Source organism: Scyliorhinus torazame, chromosome 17 (genome assembly GCF_047496885.1).
Source record: "Scyliorhinus torazame isolate Kashiwa2021f chromosome 17, sScyTor2.1, whole genome shotgun sequence".
Taxonomy (NCBI): domain Eukaryota; kingdom Metazoa; phylum Chordata; class Chondrichthyes; order Carcharhiniformes; family Scyliorhinidae; genus Scyliorhinus; species Scyliorhinus torazame.
In genome coordinates this window covers 117,285,893-117,306,101 of record NC_092723.1, presented here as the reverse complement: position 1 = coordinate 117,306,101, position 20,209 = coordinate 117,285,893, and the positions used below count along the sequence as shown (strand labels likewise).

Below are 20,209 nucleotides of genomic sequence, written 5' to 3'. Positions count from 1 at the left end.
GCTCGGTTGGTGGAGCAAATGAAGGGCGATTTTAAGAGGTGGGACGTGCTCCTGTTGTCATTGGCGGGGCGGGTTCAGTCTTAAAGATGACGGTACTCCCGAGGTTTTTATTTGTGTTCCAGAACTTCCAGATTTTTATATCAACGGCCTTCTTTAGGAAGAACACCACATTGATCTCGGGGTTTGTGTGGGGAGGGAAGGCCCCTCGGGTGAAGGTGCTGTTGGAGTGGGGGCGTTTGGGGGGTGGCTGGCCTCGCCAAACTTAATTAACTATTACTGGGCAGCAAATATAGCCATGGTAAGGAAGCGGTTAGTGAGGGAGGGGTCGGTATGGGAGTGATGGAGGCAGTTTCATGTAAGGGCACTGTTGACAGCACCTCTGCTGTTCTTGCTGGCCAGGTACTCCACAAGTCTGGAAGTGGTGGCGACCCTGAGGGTGTGGGGACAATGGCGGCAGCATCCGAGGCTGGAGGGGGGCTCCGATTTGTGGGGGGAGAGGAAAGAAATGTAGTCGTAATCGGGGATAGTATAATTGGGGGCAGTGACACTGTTCTGTGACCAGGATCGAGAATCCCGAAGGTTGTGTTGCCTACCTAGTGCTCGGGTTCAGGATACCTCATCTGGGCTGCAGAGGATCTTCGAATGGGATGGTAATGATCCAGTTGTCGTGGCCCACGTTGGTATCAACGACATAGGTAGAATAAGGACAGAGGTTCTGCTAAGCAGGTATGTACAGCTAGGAGCCAAATTAAAAAGCAGAACCAAAAAGGTAATAATCTCTGGATTACTACCTGAGCCACGAGCTAACAGGATCAGTAAGATTAAGGAGGTAAATGCGTGACTCAAAGAATGGTGTGAGAGGAATAGGTTTGAATTCATGGGACATTGGCACCAGTACTGGGGAAGAGGGGACCTGTTCCAAACGGACGGACTTCATCAAAATCATGCTAGCACCAGAGTCCTAGCCAACCGCGTAACTAGGGCAGTAGATAGGGAAGATAGGGTGAAAGGAAAAGGAAGTCGTGTAGCCTGCTGTGATCAGTGCTGTAATGAGAAATGACATAAGAACTGGGGATCAAGGTGCCGAATCAGTCTGGGTAGAAATAAGAAATAAAGGGAAAAAGTCCTTGGTAGGAGTGTTCTATAGGTTCCCAAACAGTAGTTCTGCAGTGGGGCACAGTATAAACCAGGAAATACTGGGGGTTTGCAAGAAACGTACGGCAAAAATAATGGGTGATTTTAATATACACAAAGACTAGAAGGAATCAATTTGGGAAGGGTAGCCTGGAGGCAGAGTTCATTGAATGCATTAGAGATTGTTTCTTCGAACAGTATGTTGGGGAACCAACAAAGGAGGAGGCTACTCTGGATTTGGTATTTTGTAACGCGGGGGGATTAATTAATGACCTCATAGTTAAGGATCCACTAGGGAGCAGTGACCATAGTATGGTAGAATTCAAGATTCAGTTTGGGGGTGGGAAAGTGGAGTCCCACACTAGTGTTCTGGAATTAAACAAAGGAAATTACATAGGCTTGAGGATAGATTTGGACCGGAAAGACTGGGCAGGAAGGCTAAAAGGTAGGACAGCTGATGAGCAGTGGCAGCTGTTTAAGGAGATACACAATTCCTCACAACTAAAATATATCCCAGTGAGGAAGAAAGATGGGAAGAGGGGCAAAAAAACATCCATGGCTAAACAAGGAGATCAAGGACATTATAAAGACAAAAACAAAGTTATATCATATTGCAAAGGCCAGTGGCAGGCTGGAAGATTGGGAAATTTTCAAATTACGAAAAAAAATTAGCACAGAATATCAAAAAGGATAGCAAAAGCTTCTACAGGTACATAAAGGGACGAGAGTCGCTAAGGTGGATTTTGACCCCTTGGAAGATGAAACTGGTGAGTTACTAGTGGAGAACACAGAAATGGCAGAGATGCTAAATAAATACTTTGCCTCAGTTTTCACAGTGTAGGACACTAGACCCATTCCTGTAGGAACGGGCAATTCAGAGGTAATAGAAAGGGTGGAAGTTGGAACAATCAGCATCAATAAGCAAACGGTACTCAACAAACTCTTGAGATTGGGGGCAGACAAGTCCCCAGGGCCTGATGGCCTACATCCTAGGGTGTTAAAGGAAGTGGCAGCAGAGATAATGGATCCATTGGTTATGATATTCCCAAATATTGGGCAGCACAGTGGGTAGCACTGTTGCTTTACAGCTCCAGAGGTCCCAGGTTCGATTACCAGCTTGGGTCACTTGTGCGGATTCTGCACGTTCTCCCCGTGTCTGTATGAGTTTCCTCTGGGTGCTCCGGTTTCCTCCCACAAGTCCCGAAAGACATGCTGTTAGGTAATTTGGACATTTTGAATTCTTCCTCAGTGTACACGAACAGGTGCCGGAATGTGGCGACTAGGGGCTTTTCACAGTAACTTCATTAGTGTTAGTAAGCCTACCTGTGACAATGAAGATTTTTTTTTAATTCCGTGGACACGGGAAATGTTCCAGTGGATTGGAAAAGTGCTAACGTAACGCTCTTATTCAAAAAGGGAGGGAGGCAGAAAGTGGGAAATTACAGACCAGTTAGTTTAACATCTGTTGTTGGAAAATTGTTAGAATCAATTATCAAGGATGTAATATCAGGAAATTTTGAAAGCCAAAGCGCTATCCATCAGAGTCAGCATGGTTTTATGAACAAATCATGTTTGACTCATTTGCTTGAGTTCTTCGAAGGTGTTGGAAAAGATTCTCAGAGATAGGATCTATGCACATTTGGAAGTCAATGGTCTTATTAGCGGAGCCATCAGGCGGCAGATCCAACCAGAACCCGGGACCTGTCAGCCAATAGCCTCTCGGCTTCACAGGTACCGTATTACCCCTAATACATACCACCACATTCACTCCTTGTTAAAAAAGTGGTTTTGTAAGAGGGGGTCATGTCTCACTAATTTAATTGTTTTCTGAGGTGACAAAAATGATTGATGAGTGAAGGGCCGTGAATCTTGTCTACATGGACTTTAGTAAAGCATTTGACAAGGTCCCTCATGGAAAGTTGGTGCAAAAAATTAAATCACACGGGGTCAGGGGTGAACTAGCTAGATTAATTCAGAACTGGCTTAGCCATAGAAGACAGAGGGTAGCAGTGGAAAGGTGTTTTTCTGAATGGAGGTCTGTAACTAGTGGTATTCGCAGGAATCAGTACTGGGACCTCTGCTGTTTGTAATATATATATTTATAAATGACTTGGAAGAAAATGTAGTTGGTCTGATTAGCAAGTTTGTGGATGATACTAAGACTGCAGGAGTTGCAGATAGCGATAAAGATTGTCAAAGAATACAGAAGGTAAATGGCAAAGCAGGCTCGAGGGACCACGTGACCTGCTCCTGTTTCCTAGGTACCCGATAAATAAACACAGGTTGAAGTTGTGATGTTGAGTTAGGAGGTATATGCTTCTAATGTGTAGCCTTGTAAAGAAAAATACAAGTGTGTAAAGATCGGCTCCAGTTCCAGCCTTCATCAGCTGGCTTCTGGAGAAGAACACTAGAACACTTCCGTCAGTTGTAACAATTAAAATTTTAAAAAACATTCTGAAAATCTGCTTGATTTTAAGAAGTCATCGTTAAAATCAATATAGTGAGAAAAACATTACATAGTTGCTGCCTTTATTAAGGCTGATATTTATTCGTACCTTTGAATGAAGATGCTACAAGGCTCAAAAAGCTGATGCATATTGACAAGGAATATCAAAAAGTAGCACAGCTTCATTATGTTTGATGCTGTTCTCAGTTCTTAAATACATTTGGAGTATCAATATTTAGATCCAGAAGCATTCAAATTGTTTTTGTACCTGTTATTCGACCATTATGCTCCTTCAGTTCGTGATTCTTGATCCACTGGTTTCCACTTTTCTTATAAATATGAACCTCATGGTTATTAGGGCTAAGTGCTATCTCTGTAGAAACAAGAAAAATAACTAGTAAAAATTGACATTAATAATCTTCAATTCAATATTAAATGTCAGTTACAAGGGAGGATCCTTAAACTTTAAATTCAAGATTTTGAAGGATAACTTTATTGGACTGGTGGACTTCAGGCCAAATAGACTTATTTATCTTGATGAATGGTTTGACTTGCTCTACATAACACTGACCTGGGTCAGCTTCAGGTTCATCCTTAGAGATTAAGGGACAGTTATAAACACCTTGTGACTTTCTAATAATGTATATGTAACTGTGACTCAAAATCTGATTACCTGAACTTCACACTTTACTTCCAATAACATAATATGCCAAATCATACAAAATAATTTAGTTGGTCTATGCGCTGCAAATCTATGTAATCTTAAAACCTACAACTATGGATCAGATTATAAGAGTGGGAAGCACATGCTTTCTAATTCCATGTATAACAGAAACTATAAAGAAGATGATGCTGTGCCAGCTCTGGTATGGTTTAAAAAAAATAGATTTAGAGTACCCAATTAAGAGGCAATTTAGTGTGGCCAGTTCACCTACACTGCACATCTTTTTGCTTTTTGGGTTGTTGGGGTGAGACCCACGCAGACACGGGGAGAATGTGCAAACGCCACACGGACAGTGACCCGGGGCCGGGATTGAACCTGGGTCCTCGGAGCAGTGAGGCAGCAGTGCTAACCACTGCACCACTGTGCACTGCCCGGTGTGTCACAAGAGTGACTGACATTATTTTTCACAATTTAAAGATATCACTATCATGCCAGTTTATTTATACGGGCATACTTTGAAATGCACCATCCAGTGCAAATACAACTAGAGTTTTCTTAAGGGTAACTGATCACATTCCTGGGAAACGGGAATACCGTCAAATGTGTATTTAACCAACCAAGAGTCACCAGCTGCTCCTTAAACAAATAAAAGGTTAGTGACAAAATTTTCATTCAGTACAGTCATTTAAAATTCTCACTGCCTCTTTTACACAGCCTCAATTAAATTGTCAATTGTACCCTGTGCAAGATTTTTTGTCTGCAGTTGTTTTAATGAAATTTCTACAACTCAATGGGAATTAACACATACATTACGGAACGTGGCAGGCAAATTTATATAGAATCGTGTATTTAATGACATTATCTTCTACCATTTTGACAGTAAAATTCTGTGGGTCGTCTATTCTACCTCTGGGATACGAGATTGAGCAGTGTAAACACGAGCCAACACAAGACATCAACAAGTGTTGGTGTAAAATTGCCTTCAACATAAAAACACCAAACTATTAGCATTACCACAATCATCCAATTTTTCCTTCAAGTTTGATTATTAATGCCTGCTTAGAGGGACATCCCAAAATGTAACTTACGTGTTCGATCTTGATTCCAAGCATGGCATGTGATTGGCTCAAACAAGAATTGATGACGAGACATTCTAGTGTCAAAACTTCTGTATGACCGTCACTGAACCTATAAGATTTTATAAAGAGTAAATAATATTTCAATCAATGTTTTAAACACATACCTAGTCAAAGAGACCAATGCCGCTCATGTCAAAAATATTACGGAATGATATTATCTTAAGTAATCCATACCAAATTACTGAAAGGAAGGCGGTCACGCTTTCTGTATAAAACGGCGCCTGGGGTTCAACAGTGGCTAACAAATACTGACTATAAAATACAGGCTTTTAAAAAATAAAGCAATTGGATGTCTTTTACCACAGCACTTCATGTCACATGGAAACTCTAGCATTAACCTTTTGTCTGAATACATTAGCTGTGTTTTTGATGGAGCTAACCCAGCCAATCCTTAGCTTTTATGATTTTCTCACGAAATACATTATATATTATTCCTAAATTACAATACTCCTAAGTACTTAACTAGCTATAATGCACTTTGGGACTTTGAGGTCAAGTAAGGCACAATGTAGATGAATCACTAGCTAAAATAACAGGCAGCTGATATGCTCCAATGCTTCGTAACATCTCTAAATAATCAAAGGGAAACAGAAGATACTCATTAGAGTTGCATCTAGCCGATGTCCTGCACATTTATCAAAATTCTTAAACCAAGATTCAGATCACATCACTGGGAAAACTGCTGGCGCAAACCCATGTTCTAATCATGGTGTTCGAAGGGGGTGCACTGGAATAGTTAGAGCCTGTACTTAAATTGTTCCAGAGCAATCAGCTACAAACACCTTTATAGCCTGAATGAATAACAAAGAACTGAACCATGTTTCCTTTGCACACTAAAATGTCTTTGATCATTCAATGTCAACAATTCACACATCAGGCACAGGAATATGGGAGTCTGGTAATAAACACTTTTGATTTAATTGGTCCCAAAGTTAGAAAAATAGCTCTACAGATATTCCACAATAACCTTTTTCACCAAAGCAAAATGTGCCCCTCCCAAATTGATCAATACCACCGATCACCACCATCTTTGCACATTAAGAACCAGTGCATGGAACAAGAAATCACGTAAAGCTGTTTCCTTTCTGTGCCTTCTGACTGCGTACACCAATCTTAGCTGACTGAGGGAAGTTGAGTTTAATGAAGGTCATTGAACACTATTCAATGGAACGCGAGAACACACTCCTCTCTTCCAGTCAGCATGGGTGCAGAATAACAATAGTTAATCACTTAGCTTGCAAAACAGAAACATTAATTGACAACTGAAGTTAAACCTTACAAAACAACCTGTGTTCAGAAGAAACCTGAAGCTTTATGGCCTCAACCATTACACCTGTGCAGAATTTGCCACGTGTTCAATATTAAATATAAATAGGCAGCTAGAATTAGCAACATTTCACTTTCCAACTCAATTTTGACAAAGAATTTCCATTCTATTTCCACGGCTTAGTTGTAACTGGACCATATTTTAATCCAAAGCAGCGAGAGGCTGCTGTATATTTTAAGTAAATGCAGGAACCAAGATTTCCTATATTGCTTAGAAAAGGTATAATGCAGATTGTGTATTATGTATGTGGGAACAAACTACCTCAGCAGTTACAGCCCATGTGCAGCTGAGTTTCCAAAGTTCACCCAAAGTTTTACGATGGCATTATAATTACAACGGCATTACCCTTGCTAAATCCCCCACTATCAACATCATATGGGTCATCATTGGCCAGAAACTGAACTGACATGCCAGAGAAAACTGTGGCTACAAGAGCAGGTTAGAGACTGGGAATTCTGCAGAGTAACTCACCGCCATTTGTTCGCCATTGCTGTGTCAGAATCCTGGAACTACCTCCCTAACAGCTCTTTTGACGTACCTACACCACGTGGATTACAACGGTTTGGGCTCATCACCACCTGTTCAAGAGCAATTAAGGATGGGTAATAAATGCTGGCCTAGCCAGCGACGCCCACATTCCATGAAAGAATTAAAAAATTGCCATTTAAGCCGACTTTATGCATTTCAACCCAGCATTAAGCCAATAAAAATATCTGAATTCAAGAGAAAGACTTTAGTACCTTATTAATGACAGTACAGGAGATTGAAGGTTGCCTGGGTAACAGAACATCTTTCATTTGAACTGCCAAATTCAAGCAACTGCTTTTGTGTTGCATGTACATTCTGACTTTCAAATGTTACTGCTGATTGTTATGAACTATTACCAAGCTTTTCATAATTATCATTACAGAATCTTCAAGAATTTGGAATAATGGACATTCTTCACAGTTGAATACTGTAAAATATTCTACATATGAGTCACCAAAATAAATTCTTCACTTACAGCATCAGAACACATTAAAATTGCTGGTGACAAATTGAATCTCAGCACTAGGATATAGACACATTTCGCACTGAATCGCATTTGAAAAGCTGACTGAAATGCTGATCGCCGAAACCAAACACCCCCCCCCCCCCCCCCCCCCCAGCTAGGTAGGATTAACACTTTCACAATTTCAACAGTCTGTTTTTTGCCAACTGAAGCTGGCTGCTTATTTTGTGCATAGCTACAAAGAAAAGGTTAATTGAAATACTGCGAACACATTCATGCAGAAACAACTTTAAAACGACATGTCCAGATGTTGAATCCACAGGATTGACAACAGTACATCACAAATAAAATCCACTCAATTCTATCTTCCTACTCTAATTAATAAGCCACAATAACATGCCAGTAACAGAAGGAATAAACTTTTCTCACTAGTGTAATTATTCAGTGCGGTCGATATTTGGGTGTGTAATTTGTGTACTTGATTTTAATAAAAGCCTGTGAAATCAGATTCATGTGAAATGTTTTTTGCATACAATCTACAAAGGAAAACATACAAACATAAGAATGGAATAGGCCATTTAGTACCTGGAGCCTGTTCCCTTCAATGAGATCTTCCCTGATCTGCAATCTACCGTTGCCCCATATCACTAGTTTATAAAAATCTATCAATCTCAGATAAAAAATTTTCAACTGATCTAATATCAAGAATACAAGCATTTGCTCCTGCATGGAGCGTGAAGAAGGGAGAAATTGGAAACAGAGCGCTAAGTCAGAAATTTGGTGTAAGTAGGAAAATGGTGAAGAGGTGCTGCTTTTCATTCTTTTTGTTTTAGCTGGAAAGTGTTCTTCTTTTGCCTGTAAGCTGTAGACTGCAACTTGAAATGTATTACTTTACTAAACTAGTGACTATTGTTGTGACTGGTCCCCGGGTGAGGTGCCAAATTTGTTTTGATTTCGGACAAGATACCCCAAAATTGTCAGGATCCCAAGTGAGGAGGGATGAATTGGATTCCGTCTTTATTCAACCCCCTCAGTTGGTCACAACAAGATTAATTTAAAAAGGATCCCTTCCCTTGTGGATACCTTATCCCACTATAAATGTAATAATGTTTAAAAATAAGCCAATTAACCAGGCTTTCTTAAATTAAAGAGTGAGTTTATTAGTTTCTTAAATGTAGGAAGAAAATAATAAAATGCAATATGCATACATAGATTAGAAATGAGCAGTGAGCTCAAAAATAAAAGCTAAAAAAGATACAAATCAGGGTCTTTGGCTTGTGTGTGAGACTGTCAAGTTGGAGGAGTCTTGTGCACTGACTTCGGCAGTTAAGCAGTTGGGTTGAAGATTCTTAGTTCTGCAAGTTAGAACAAAGAACAGTATAGCACAGAAACAGACCCGTTGGCCCTCCAAACCTGCACGAATCATGATGCCTGTCTAAACTAAAACCTTCCGTCTTCCGAGGGCAGTATCCCTCTATTCCCATCCTATTCATGTATTCGTCAAGATGCCTCTTAAACATCGCTATCGTATCTGCTTCCACTACCTCCACTGACAGTGCTTACCAGGCACTCATCATCCTCAGTGTAAAAAAACTTGCCTCTGACATCTCTAAACTTTCTCCCTTGCTCACCGCCTCCCCCGAACCCGCTCGCTCGCCCCTTCCCCGAACCCCCTCGCCCACCCCTCCCTCGAATCCCGTCGCTCGTCCCTCCCCCGAATCCCCGCGCTCGCCCATTCCCCCGAAACCCCTCGCTCGCCCCTCCCCCAAAACCTCTCACTCGTCCATCCCCCAAACCCCGCTTCCCCCAAACCCCCCTCACTCGTCCCTCCCCAGAAACCCCTCGCTCACCCATTCCCCCGAAACCCCTCACTCGCCCCTCCCCCAAAACCTCTCGCTCGTCCCTCCCCCAAACCCCCTCACTCGTCCCTCCCCAGAAACCCCTCGCTCACCCCCTCCCCGAAACCCCTTGCTCGCCCCCTCCCCCAAAACCCCTCGCTCGACCCCTCCCCGAAACCCTCGCTCACCTCCTCCCCCAAAACCCCTCACTCGCCCCCTCCCCCAAAACCCCACTCACCCCTCCCCAAAACCCCTCGCTCACCCCTCCCCAAAACCCCTCGCTCACCCCTCCCCAAAACCCCTCGCTCGCCCCTCCCCCAAAGCCCCTCGCTCGCCCCCTCCCCAAATCCCCTCGCTCGCTGCCTCCCCCGAAACCCCTCCCTTGCCTCGTCCCCGAAACCCCTCGCACGCCCCCTTTCAAGATTCTGACCTGCCCCTTTTCTCCCGAACCGTCTTTTTCTTTTTAAATTTAGAGTACCCATTTCTTTTTTTCCCAATTAAGGGGCAATTTAACATGGCCAACCCACCTAACCTGCACATCTTTTTGGGTTGTGGGGGTGAGACCCCACGCAGACACGGGGACAATGTACAAACTCCACACGGACAGTGACTCTCCCGAACCCGCTTGCTCGCCCACTCTCCGAACTCAGTGCTTCACTCCCAAACTCTCAATTCGCCACTTTCCCTCTCATATCCTCTCACTCACCACCTCCCACAAATTTCTCCTTTCCTCCCAAACCCTCTCACTCGCAGCAAGATCCCAACTCACCAGTGCCCTCCGGGGTCCACTCACTCGCTACCTCTCTCGATTCAATCAATTCCAGCCGCGCCTTCTTGCTCGATGCCTCGGATTCATAGCTTCCTCCCCAACATTCACCACCTCTCCTGACTTGTCACTTCCCCCCTGAGCCCTGGCACTCTATGTCCCTGTCTTGAGAACAGCCGATTCTGCTAATCCTCATGGTCCAAATCCATATTAGTTCCTTAGCCAGTCCCAATCCATACTAGTTCCTTAACCAATGTCAGCAGCTTCATCTCTCCTGGGAAAACATCAATCAAACCCAAAATTGCACCTCAAACAAATATTTGTGCCAACAGAGCCCAGGCTCCCTCAGAAACTACTCAACAGTTCAGAGCAATACAGGCAGACTCAATTCCTCAAATGGCACGTCCTTTTTTCAAATCATTTCCACTACCAGAGCATGCTCTCCTCCTGCTTTTGCCACGTGGCCTGGCTGGCAGTATCTGGCATGATCAGGCACCAATGGAAATCAGCCACTCATGCTGTCACAGCTTCACAAATCATCGATTAGCGGAGCAGAATATGCCCAACATACAATGTGAGCGGTGTTAATAACTAATTGCGTAGCCACACAGACGGGCAATGTAGAGTGAATTTAGGGATTGGGAGTGCTTCTGAAATCAAAGGCCAACTAAAAATTTGATAATAGAAAAAAAAGTAAATGAACAAAGTATATAAAAATTAAATGTAATACTGGCAGCATGGTGGTGCAGTGTTTAGCACTGCTGCCTCACGGCACCGAGATCTCGGGTTCAATCCCGGCTCTGGGTCACTGTTCGTGTAAGTTTACACTTTCTCCCTGTGTTTGCGTGGGTTTCACCCCCACAACCCAATGTGCAGGGTAGGTGGATTGGCCATGCTAAATTGCCCCTTAATTGGACAAAATGAATTGGACAAAAAAAGAAATGTAATAGCTTTCACAAGTATATAAAACGGAGAGTAGCTAAACTAGATGCTGGTTCCCAAGAGGCAGAGTCAGGAAAGATTGAGGCAATGGCAGAGATATTGAACAAAAAGTTTATATTTGACTTCATGGTAGAAGGCATTGATTACATAACAGAAATAAAGGGCAACCAATGGGCTAATAAAAACGAGGAACTTACTAACAGAGAAAAAAAATTGAGAAACTTGGGGGAATGAAAAGATAACAAACCCCCAAGACCTGATAGCCTACAGACTTGGGGTGCTAAAAGCAGCAGCTGCAGAGATAGTGGATGCTCTGGTTATGATTTTCCAAGTTCCCTGAGTTTTAGAACAGTCTCAGCTAATTAAAAATTAACAAATGAAACACCGCTATTTAAGCAAGTAGGCGAAGAAAGAGAAAGGAGGAATATGTGGCAGTTGGCCTGATATCAGCCATTAGGAAAATGCGGGAATCGATTTAAGGAGTTATAACAATGCATGTGGAAAATCCTAATATGATCAAAGTCAACAAGGTTTTATGGAAGGGTAATGGCGTTTGCCAAATTCATGATTTGTTTTTTGAGCAAATAGGATCGATAAAGGGAAACCTATAGATGGCATACACTTGAAATTCAAAAAGGCATTTGATAAGGTATCACTCAAAAGATTAATGTGCAAGTGCTCATGGAGTTGGGGGAAATATGTTCTCATGAATGGAAAATTAGGCATCTGACAGGAAGCAGAAATTAGGGATAAAAGGGGCATTTTCAAGATGACAGCTCTAATTAGTGAAGTGCTGTACAGATCAGTGCTGGGGTTTCAGCTATATTAATGACTTAGAAAGAGAGACAGAGTACAGTATCTAAGTTTGCTGACCATACGAAGCTAGGTGGGAATGTAAGCCATCAGAACACAAAGAGGTTGCAGAGAGGTATAAACAGGTTAAGTGAGTGGGCAACAAAGTGGCAGTGGAGTAAAATATGGGGCAGTATGAGGTTATTCATTTTGCTGATAAAAATAGAAAAAAAAAGAATACTTTTTGAGATGCATGAAACTTCTAAATAGTGACTTGGATGTATTCATCCAAGTAATACAAAGTTAGCATGCAGATACAACAAGCGATTTGGAAAGCAATAGCATCATGGCCTTTATTGCAAGAAGATGAGTGCAAGAATAAGGATTTTTTAAAACAAATTGTGCAGGGCTTTGAGTAGATCTACGCAGAAAATGCAAGTCCTCCACTCAAGGGTGAGCCCAGAAATCTACACGCTTATCGAAGATGCTGACGGTTTCGAGGACGCAATGACTTTGTTAAAAGAGCATTACGTTGAACTGTGAATAAGTATACGCTCGGCATCTTTCAGCAACCCAGGGGAATCACTGGATGATTTTTACCGTGCATTTTTAGTGTTAGGTAGAAACTGTCCACAAGTCTCAGCCAATGGCCACACCAAACCCAATATGGGATGCTTTCGTTGCGGGCATGCTGTCCTCTAAAATCCACCAGCGACTGCGGGAAAACGACACGCTAGGGCTTAAAGAGGCACGGAAGCTTGCTCACTCCCTAGATGTAGCCTCCCGCAACACCCAGGCTTACGTTCCCGACCGCACGGTACCCGCATGGACTGGGTGGACCCCACCCGCGGCCAATTCCAAAGCACCCCTAAATTCCCCACAAGCTTGTGCAGTGCGGCAGACAGGAAACCCGGGGTGGGGGGGGGATGCTATTTTTGCGGGCAAAAAAAGCATCCCCGCCAATGCTGCCTGGCCCGATCCGCAATCTGCAAGGGCTGCGGGAAGAAGGGAGACCTCGTGGCAGTATGCCAGCCCCGATCGGCAGCCGCTGTCTCCACAGGCGAACCGGGCCCGCTGCCATTCCTCTCCTCACAGGCCATGTGCGATTCATGGGGGCAGCCATCTTGGATGACATCTCAGGACCCCGACTCGGCTGGCCATATATCGCCCGATGAGATCTCCCAGCCGGCCATGTGCGATTCATGGGGGCAGCCACGTTGGATGACGTCTCAGGACCCCGACTCGGATGGCCTTGTATCGCCCGACGAGATCTCTCAGCTTCTGCCACAACTTGCCTCAGTGACACTGGACCAGTCTCGGCCCCGAACGCTTTCAACCGCTACGACGTCGTTACTCATCAACGGGCACAAGACATCCTGCTTGATCGACTCTAGGAGCACGGAGAGCTTCATCCATCCCAATATGGTAAGACACCGCTCCCTCGCTATACACCCGATTAAACAAAAGATCTCCCTGGCCTTGGGTCCAGGGCATGGAGTTCAATAACTTTCGACTCTATATCCTCCCCCTTCTCTGCGCTGCTACACTCCTGGGACTGGACTTCCAATGTAACCTGCAAATCCGGCGGCCCCATAACACCACCCCCCTGTCTGCGGCCTCGCGACCATCAAGGTAGACCCGCCTTTCCTATTTGCAAACCTTACCCCCGATTGCAAACCCGTCACCACCAGGAGCAGACGGTACAGTGCCTAGGACCGGACCTTCATTAGGTCGGAAGTCCAACGGATACTAAAGGAAGGCATTATCGAGGCCAGCAACAGCTCCTGGAGAGCTCAAGTGGTGGTTGTAAAGACCGGGGAGAAACATAGGATGGTCATAGACTACAGTCAGACCATCAACAGGTATACACAGCTCGACGCGTACCCTCTCCCGCGCATAGCTGAACTGGTCAACCAGATAGCGCAATACAAGGTTTTCTCCACAGCAGACCTTAAATCAGCCTACCACCAGCTACCCATTCGCCCGGACGACTGCAAGTACACTGCATTCGAAGCAGATGGGCGGCTCTACCACTTTCTAAGGATTCCCTTTGGTGTCACAAATAGGATCTTGGTCCTCCAACGAGAGATGGACGGAATGGTTGACCGGTACGGTCTGTGGGTCACGTTCCCGTACCTCGAAAATGTCACCATCTGCGACCACGACCAGCAGGACCACGACACCAACCTCCACAAAAATCCTTAACTTAACCTAGAAGGACAAATGCGTGTTTAGCACCGATCGCCTAGCCATACTCGGCTACGTAGTGCATGATGGAGTCATAGGCCCAGATCCCGAACACATGCCCCCCCCTCATGGAGTTTACCCTACCCCACAGCCCCAAGGCCCTGAAACGTTGCCTGGGCCTCTTTTCTTATTACGCCCAGTGTCCCCCCAATTATGCGGACAAGGCCCGCCCACTAATCCAGTCCATGGTTATTCTCCTATCGGCAGAGGCCCGCCAGGCTTTCAGTCGCATCAAAGCAGACATCGCCAGGGTGACGATGCATGCAATCGAGGAGTCCCTCCCCTTCCAGGTCGAGAGCGACGCATCAGATGTAGCTCTGGCTGCCACCCTCAGTCAGGTGGGCAGACCCGTGGCCTTCTTTTCATGCACCCTCCACGCCTCAGAAGTCCGCCATTCCTCCATCAAGAAGGAGGCCCAAGCCATCGTCGAAGCTGTGCGGCATTGGAGGCATTACCTGGCCGGCAGGAGATTCACTCTCCTCACTGACCAACCGTCAGTAGCCTTCAAGTTTGACAATGCACAGCGGGGCAAAATTAAGAATGATAAGATCTTACGGTGGAGGATCGAGCTCACCACCTGTAATTCCGAGATCTTGTATCGTCCCGGGAAGCTCAACGAGCCTCCTGATGCCCTGTCCCGTGGCACTTGTGCCAGTGTACAAGTAGGCCAAATCCGGACCCTCCACGACAACCTCTGCCACGCGGTTCTTCCACTTTGTTAAAACCCGCAATCTGCCCTACTCCATCGAGGTGGTCAGGGCCGTAACCAGAAACTGCCAAATCTGCGCGGAGTGCAAGCCGCACTTCTACAGGCCAGTGAAAGTGTACCTGGTGAAGGCTTCCCGCCCCTTTGAACGCCTCAGCGTGGATTTCAAAGGGCCCCTTTTCTCCACCGACCGCAAGACATATTTCTTAAACGTGATTGAGGAGTACTCCCGGTTCCCTTTCGCCATCCCGTCCCGACATGACGGCTGCCACCGTCATTAAAGCCCTCCACAGTGACTTCCGGGTGCGGCTATGCAGAGCTAGGTCGCATATTCGGCAGCTCCTGCTTGGAACGGACTTTTGGGCTCGTTACAGGGCCCCCACGGCATTTGTTTGACATTTCCCGGTGTGGGAAGAAGGCTGCAATATTCCCCCGACAGTGTCCCCCAGGAAGGGTATGTCTCTGGGTTGCCAGACACGGCAGAAACAGTAAAAGATTTGGCTGCAACTGCAGGATAAACAGGGCCTCTTCCAGCATGCAGGCGGGGGAAGGGCAAGCTTAAAGCTGCAAGCTGACCTGAGGGCCTGTATCAAAGGTGAATTCTAGCAGCAGAGGGAACAACTGTGAAAAGACCTCACCAAAGCCACTGAAGGGACTTCCGGTTGCGGTGATGCCTAGCTAGCCGCACGCTTCAGCGGCTCCAGCTCCGACGGACCTTCGGGCTCTTTTAAGAGCCCCAACGGGGAATTTTTCGACGACGCAACCCGGTGTGGGGTGTGTGAGAAGGGAGTCCCCCCAAACGAAGGAGGAAAAAACCGGCGGCGGCGGCTGCAGCGCGAGGAATCGTCGACCAAAGGGTCAGAAAGAGAGAAGTACAAGATGGCAGCGGAGAAAGCGCAGGCGACATGGGGGCCTGAGCAGGATGAAATTGTGAGACGGTGCGTGGAGCTGCTGAAGAGGGAGGTGCTGACCCCGTTGCTACAGGCAATTGAGGGGCTCAAGGAGACATTAAAGACCCAGGAGACAGAGCTCCGCGTGGTGGAGCAGAAGATGACAGATATTGAGGACGAGATCCTGGGCCTGGCGGTTAAGACACAGACACACGAGGCACTTCATAAAAAGTGTACTGAAAGGATCGAAGCCCTAGAAAATGGAGCGCAAAGGAAGAACCTTTGGATACTGGGTCTCCCCGAGGGTGTGGAAGGAGTGGACTGTGGAGCGTACGCAAGTACGATGCTGAGCTCACTGATGGGTGCTGAGGCCCCTTGGAGGTGGAGTGGGCAAATCGGATTCCGGCGAGAAGACCAAAAGCGGGAGAACCACCCAGGGCAATAATCGTGCGATTTTACCGCCTTAAGGATAGAGAAGAGGTCCTGAGATGGGCTAAAAAGGTGCGGAGTAGCAGATGGGAGAATGCAGTGGTACGGGTATACCAGGATTGGAGTGCGGAGGTGGCGAGAAGGAGGGCGAGCTTCAACCGAGCCAAAGAGGTGTTGCCTAAAAGGAAGGTGAAGTTCGGGATGCTGCAGCCGGCAAGACTATGGGTCACGTATCAGGAGAGACACCATTATTTCGAGACGGCGGAGGACGCATGGACCTTCATCAAAGAAGAGAAATTGGATCGGAACTGAGGGACTGATGCTACAGGAAATGTTATTGTTAATGTTATGGTTGAAGTTAATTGGGAAGGGGGGAGACATTGGGGAAATGTGGGCGCCGGTGAGGGGGGAAAGACAGGACATAGTTGGAGAATGGGGGAGGGGAAAGGGAGCTGCGCCATAAGAGGCGGGTCAGGTAAAGGGATGTTCCCGCGCCAGAAAGAATAAGGCGGGAAGACAGGCGCAAGGCGGATGGGAGTTCCCCACACGGGGGGGTCGAGGAGTGAGCAGGAGTAACCGGGGTCAGTTGAAGTCAGCTGACTTACGGAAGTAATATGGGGGGAGCAATCATGCTAGAAAGAGATCTAGCGGGGAGGGGGGGGGGGGGGGGGGGGGAGGGCAACTGGGTTGCTGCTGCGGAAATCCAAAAGGAAATGGCTAAAGAGTGGGTGGGCGGGGATGGTGTGCGAGCGGGAGCGCGGAGGCGGGATATGGGACTGGCCTAGAGAAGGTAATGGCTAGTCGACACGGGAGGGGGGCAGGTAGCCCCCTAGTGAGGCTGATCACGTGGAACGTGAGAGGCCTGAACGGACCGATAAAAAGGGCCCGAGTGCTCGCGCATTTGAAAGGACTAAGGGCAGACGTGGTTATGCTCCAAGAGACGCACCTAAAGGTGGCGGACCAAGTTAGGCTAAGGAAAGGATGGGTGGGACAGGTGTTCCACTCAGGACTGGACACAAAGAAGAGGCGTGGCCATTTTGGTGGGGAAACGGGTAGCATTTGAAGCAAAGAACATCGTAGCAGATAGCGGAGGTAGATATGTAATGGTGAGTGGCAGGCTGGAGGGAATGGAGGTCGTGTTGGTTAATGTGTATGCCCCAAACTGGGACGATGCGGGATTTATGAGACGGATGCTGGGGCGTATACCGGACCTGGAGGTAGGAAACTTGATTTTAGGAGGGGACTTTAATACGGTGCTGGACCCGGGGCTAGATAGATCCAGCTCAAGGACCGGAAGAAGGCCGGCAACGGCCAAGGTACTTAAGGGGTTTATGGACCAAATGGGGGGAGTGGATCCATGGCGATTTCTTAGACCTAGGGCTAGGGAGTTTTCCTTCTTCTCCCATGTCCATAAAGTGTACTCCCGGATAGATTTTTTTGTTTTGGGAAGGTCGTTGATCTCTAGGGTGGAAGAAGCTGAGTACTCAGCCATAGCAGTTTCGGATCATGCCCCACATTGGGTGGACCTGGAATTAGGAGAGGAAAGGGAGCAGAGAACACTCTGGCGATTAGATGTGGGACTGATGGCGGATGAGGGAGTGTGCGCAAGAGTGCGGGGGTGTATTGAGAGATACCTGGAGGTCAATGACGACGGCGAGGTCCCTGTGGGAGTGGTATGGGAAGCACTAAAAGCGGTGGTCAGAGGAGAGCTGATCTCCATTGGGGCCCACAAAAGGAAAACAGAGGCCAAGGAAAGGGAAAGATAACTGGTGGAGATTTTAAGAGTGGATAGGGAATTTGCAGAGACCCCGGAGGAGGAATTGTACAGGGAGAGGAGACGACTCCAGACGGAATTTGACCTTCTGACCACCAGAAAGGCGGAGGTACTGTGGAGGAAGGCACAGGGGAGGAGGTATGAATATGGGGAAAAGGCTAGTCGCCTGTTGGCTCATCAATTGCGAAAGAGGGCAGCAGCGAGGGAGATAGGAGGAATTAGAGACGAAAGGGGAGACACGGTGCGAAGGGCAGGAAAGATAAATGAGGTGTTCAAGACCTTCTATGAGGAACTGTATAGGTCTCAACCCCCAGAGGGAGAGGAGGGGATGCGGCAGTTCCTGGACCAATTGAGGTTCCCGAAAGTGGAGGAGCGGGGGGTGGTAGGCCTGGGGGCACCGATTGGGGTGGACGAGGTTATTAAGGGACTGGGAAGCATGCAAGCAGGGAAGGCCCCAGGACCAGACGGGTTCCCGGTGGAGTATTACAGAAAATATGTGGACTTGTTGGCCCCGTTGATGGCGAGGACGTTCAATGAGGCCAGGAAAGGGGGGGGGACTCCACCCCCGACGATGTCGGAGGCGACGATATCGTCAATTTTGAAGAGGGATAAAGATCCGTTGCAGTGCGGGTCCTATAGACCCATTTCATTATTGAACGTGGACGCCAAATTGTTGGCAAAGGTACTGGCATCGAGGATAGAGGACTGTGTCCCGCGGGTGGTGCACGAAGACCAGACAGGGTTCGTAAAAGGGAGACAACTGAATGTTAACGTGCGACGACTATTAGGGGTGATAATGATGCCCCCAGTGGAGGGGGAGGCAGAGATAGTGGCGGCAATGGACGCAGAGAAGGCATTTGATAGGGTGGAGTGGGAGTATTTATGGGAAGTGTTAAGGAGGTTTGGGTTTGGGAACGGGTTTATTAGCTGGGTTAGACTTCTTTATGGGGCTCCAACGGCAAGCGTAGTTACAGGTCGACATAGATCGGAGTATTTCCGACTATATAGGGGAACAAGACAGGGATGCCCGCTGTCTCCATTGTTGTTCGCGTTGGCAATTGAACCTCTGGCCATGGCATTGAGAGACTCCAGGAAATGGAGAGGGGTGATTAGAGGGGGAGAAGAACACCGAGTCTCGTTATACGCGGATAACCTATTGTTATACGTGTCGGACCCAGCGGGGGGGGATGATAGAGGTTATGCAAATTTTGAGGGGGTTCGGGGATTTCTCGGGGTATAGGCTAAACATGGGGAAGAGTGAATTATTTGTGATACATCCAGGTGATCAGAGTAGAGAGATTGAAGGCTTGCCTCGAAGGAAAGTGGAAAGAAACTTTCGATACCTGGGGATTCAGATCGCTAGGAGCTGGGGAACCTTGCACAGACTTAATCTGACACGGTTGGTAGAACAAATGGAGGAGGACTTCAAGAGGTGGGACATGCAGCCTCTATCGCTGGCGGGCAGGGTGCAAGCAATTAAGATGATGGTCCTCCCGAGGTTCTTATTTGTATTTCAATGTCTCCCAATACTAATCACCAAGACCTTTTTTAATAAAATAGACAGGAGCATCACGAGCTTCGTGTGGGCAGGGAAAGTTCCGAGAGTAAGGAGGGGGTTCCTTCAGCGTAGTAGGGACAGAGGAGGATTGGCACTACCGAACTTGGGCGATTACTATTGGGCCGCCAATGTGGCAATGATACGTAAATGGATGATGGAGGGTGAGGGAGCGGCGTGAAAAGACTGGAAAGTCCTGTAAAGGGACGAGTTTAGAGGCGCTGGTGACGGCGCCGCTACTGATCTCACCTAAAAAGTTTACCACGAACCCGGTGGTGGCGGCAACATTGAATATCTGGGGACAGTGGAGGCGACAGAGAGGGGTGCGGGGAGCCCTGGTGGGGTCCCCAATCAGGAACAACCATAGGTTCGCCCCAGGAAGAATGGATGGAGGATTTCAGAGCTGGTACCAGTTGGGAATTAGGAGGGTGGGAGATTTATTTATAGATGGGACTTTTGCGAGCTTGGGAGCATTGGAGGAAAAGTATAAGTTGCCCCGGGGAAATTTCTTGAGAGATATGCAGGTGAGGGCGTTTACTAGACAACAGGTGAGGGAATTTCCGTTGCTC

The 20,209-nt window shown here is 46.9% G+C and overlaps 1 protein-coding gene across 2 annotated transcripts in view; it reads right to left on the bottom strand.

The window, feature by feature from the left end:
- Positions 1–20,209, bottom strand: part of LOC140394099 (actin-related protein 2/3 complex subunit 1A) — an 82,772-nt gene that overhangs the window by 45,017 nt on the left and 17,546 nt on the right. For both annotated transcript variants that reach the window (XM_072480942.1, XM_072480943.1), the window contains exons 2-3: positions 5,333–5,432; positions 3,849–3,953 (exon numbers count right to left, since the gene is read on the bottom strand). In XM_072480942.1, the coding sequence (XP_072337043.1) occupies positions 3,849–3,953; positions 5,333–5,396 (169 nt within the window). In that variant the 5' untranslated portion in view covers positions 5,397–5,432. The remainder of the gene's footprint in view (positions 1–3,848; positions 3,954–5,332; positions 5,433–20,209) is intronic.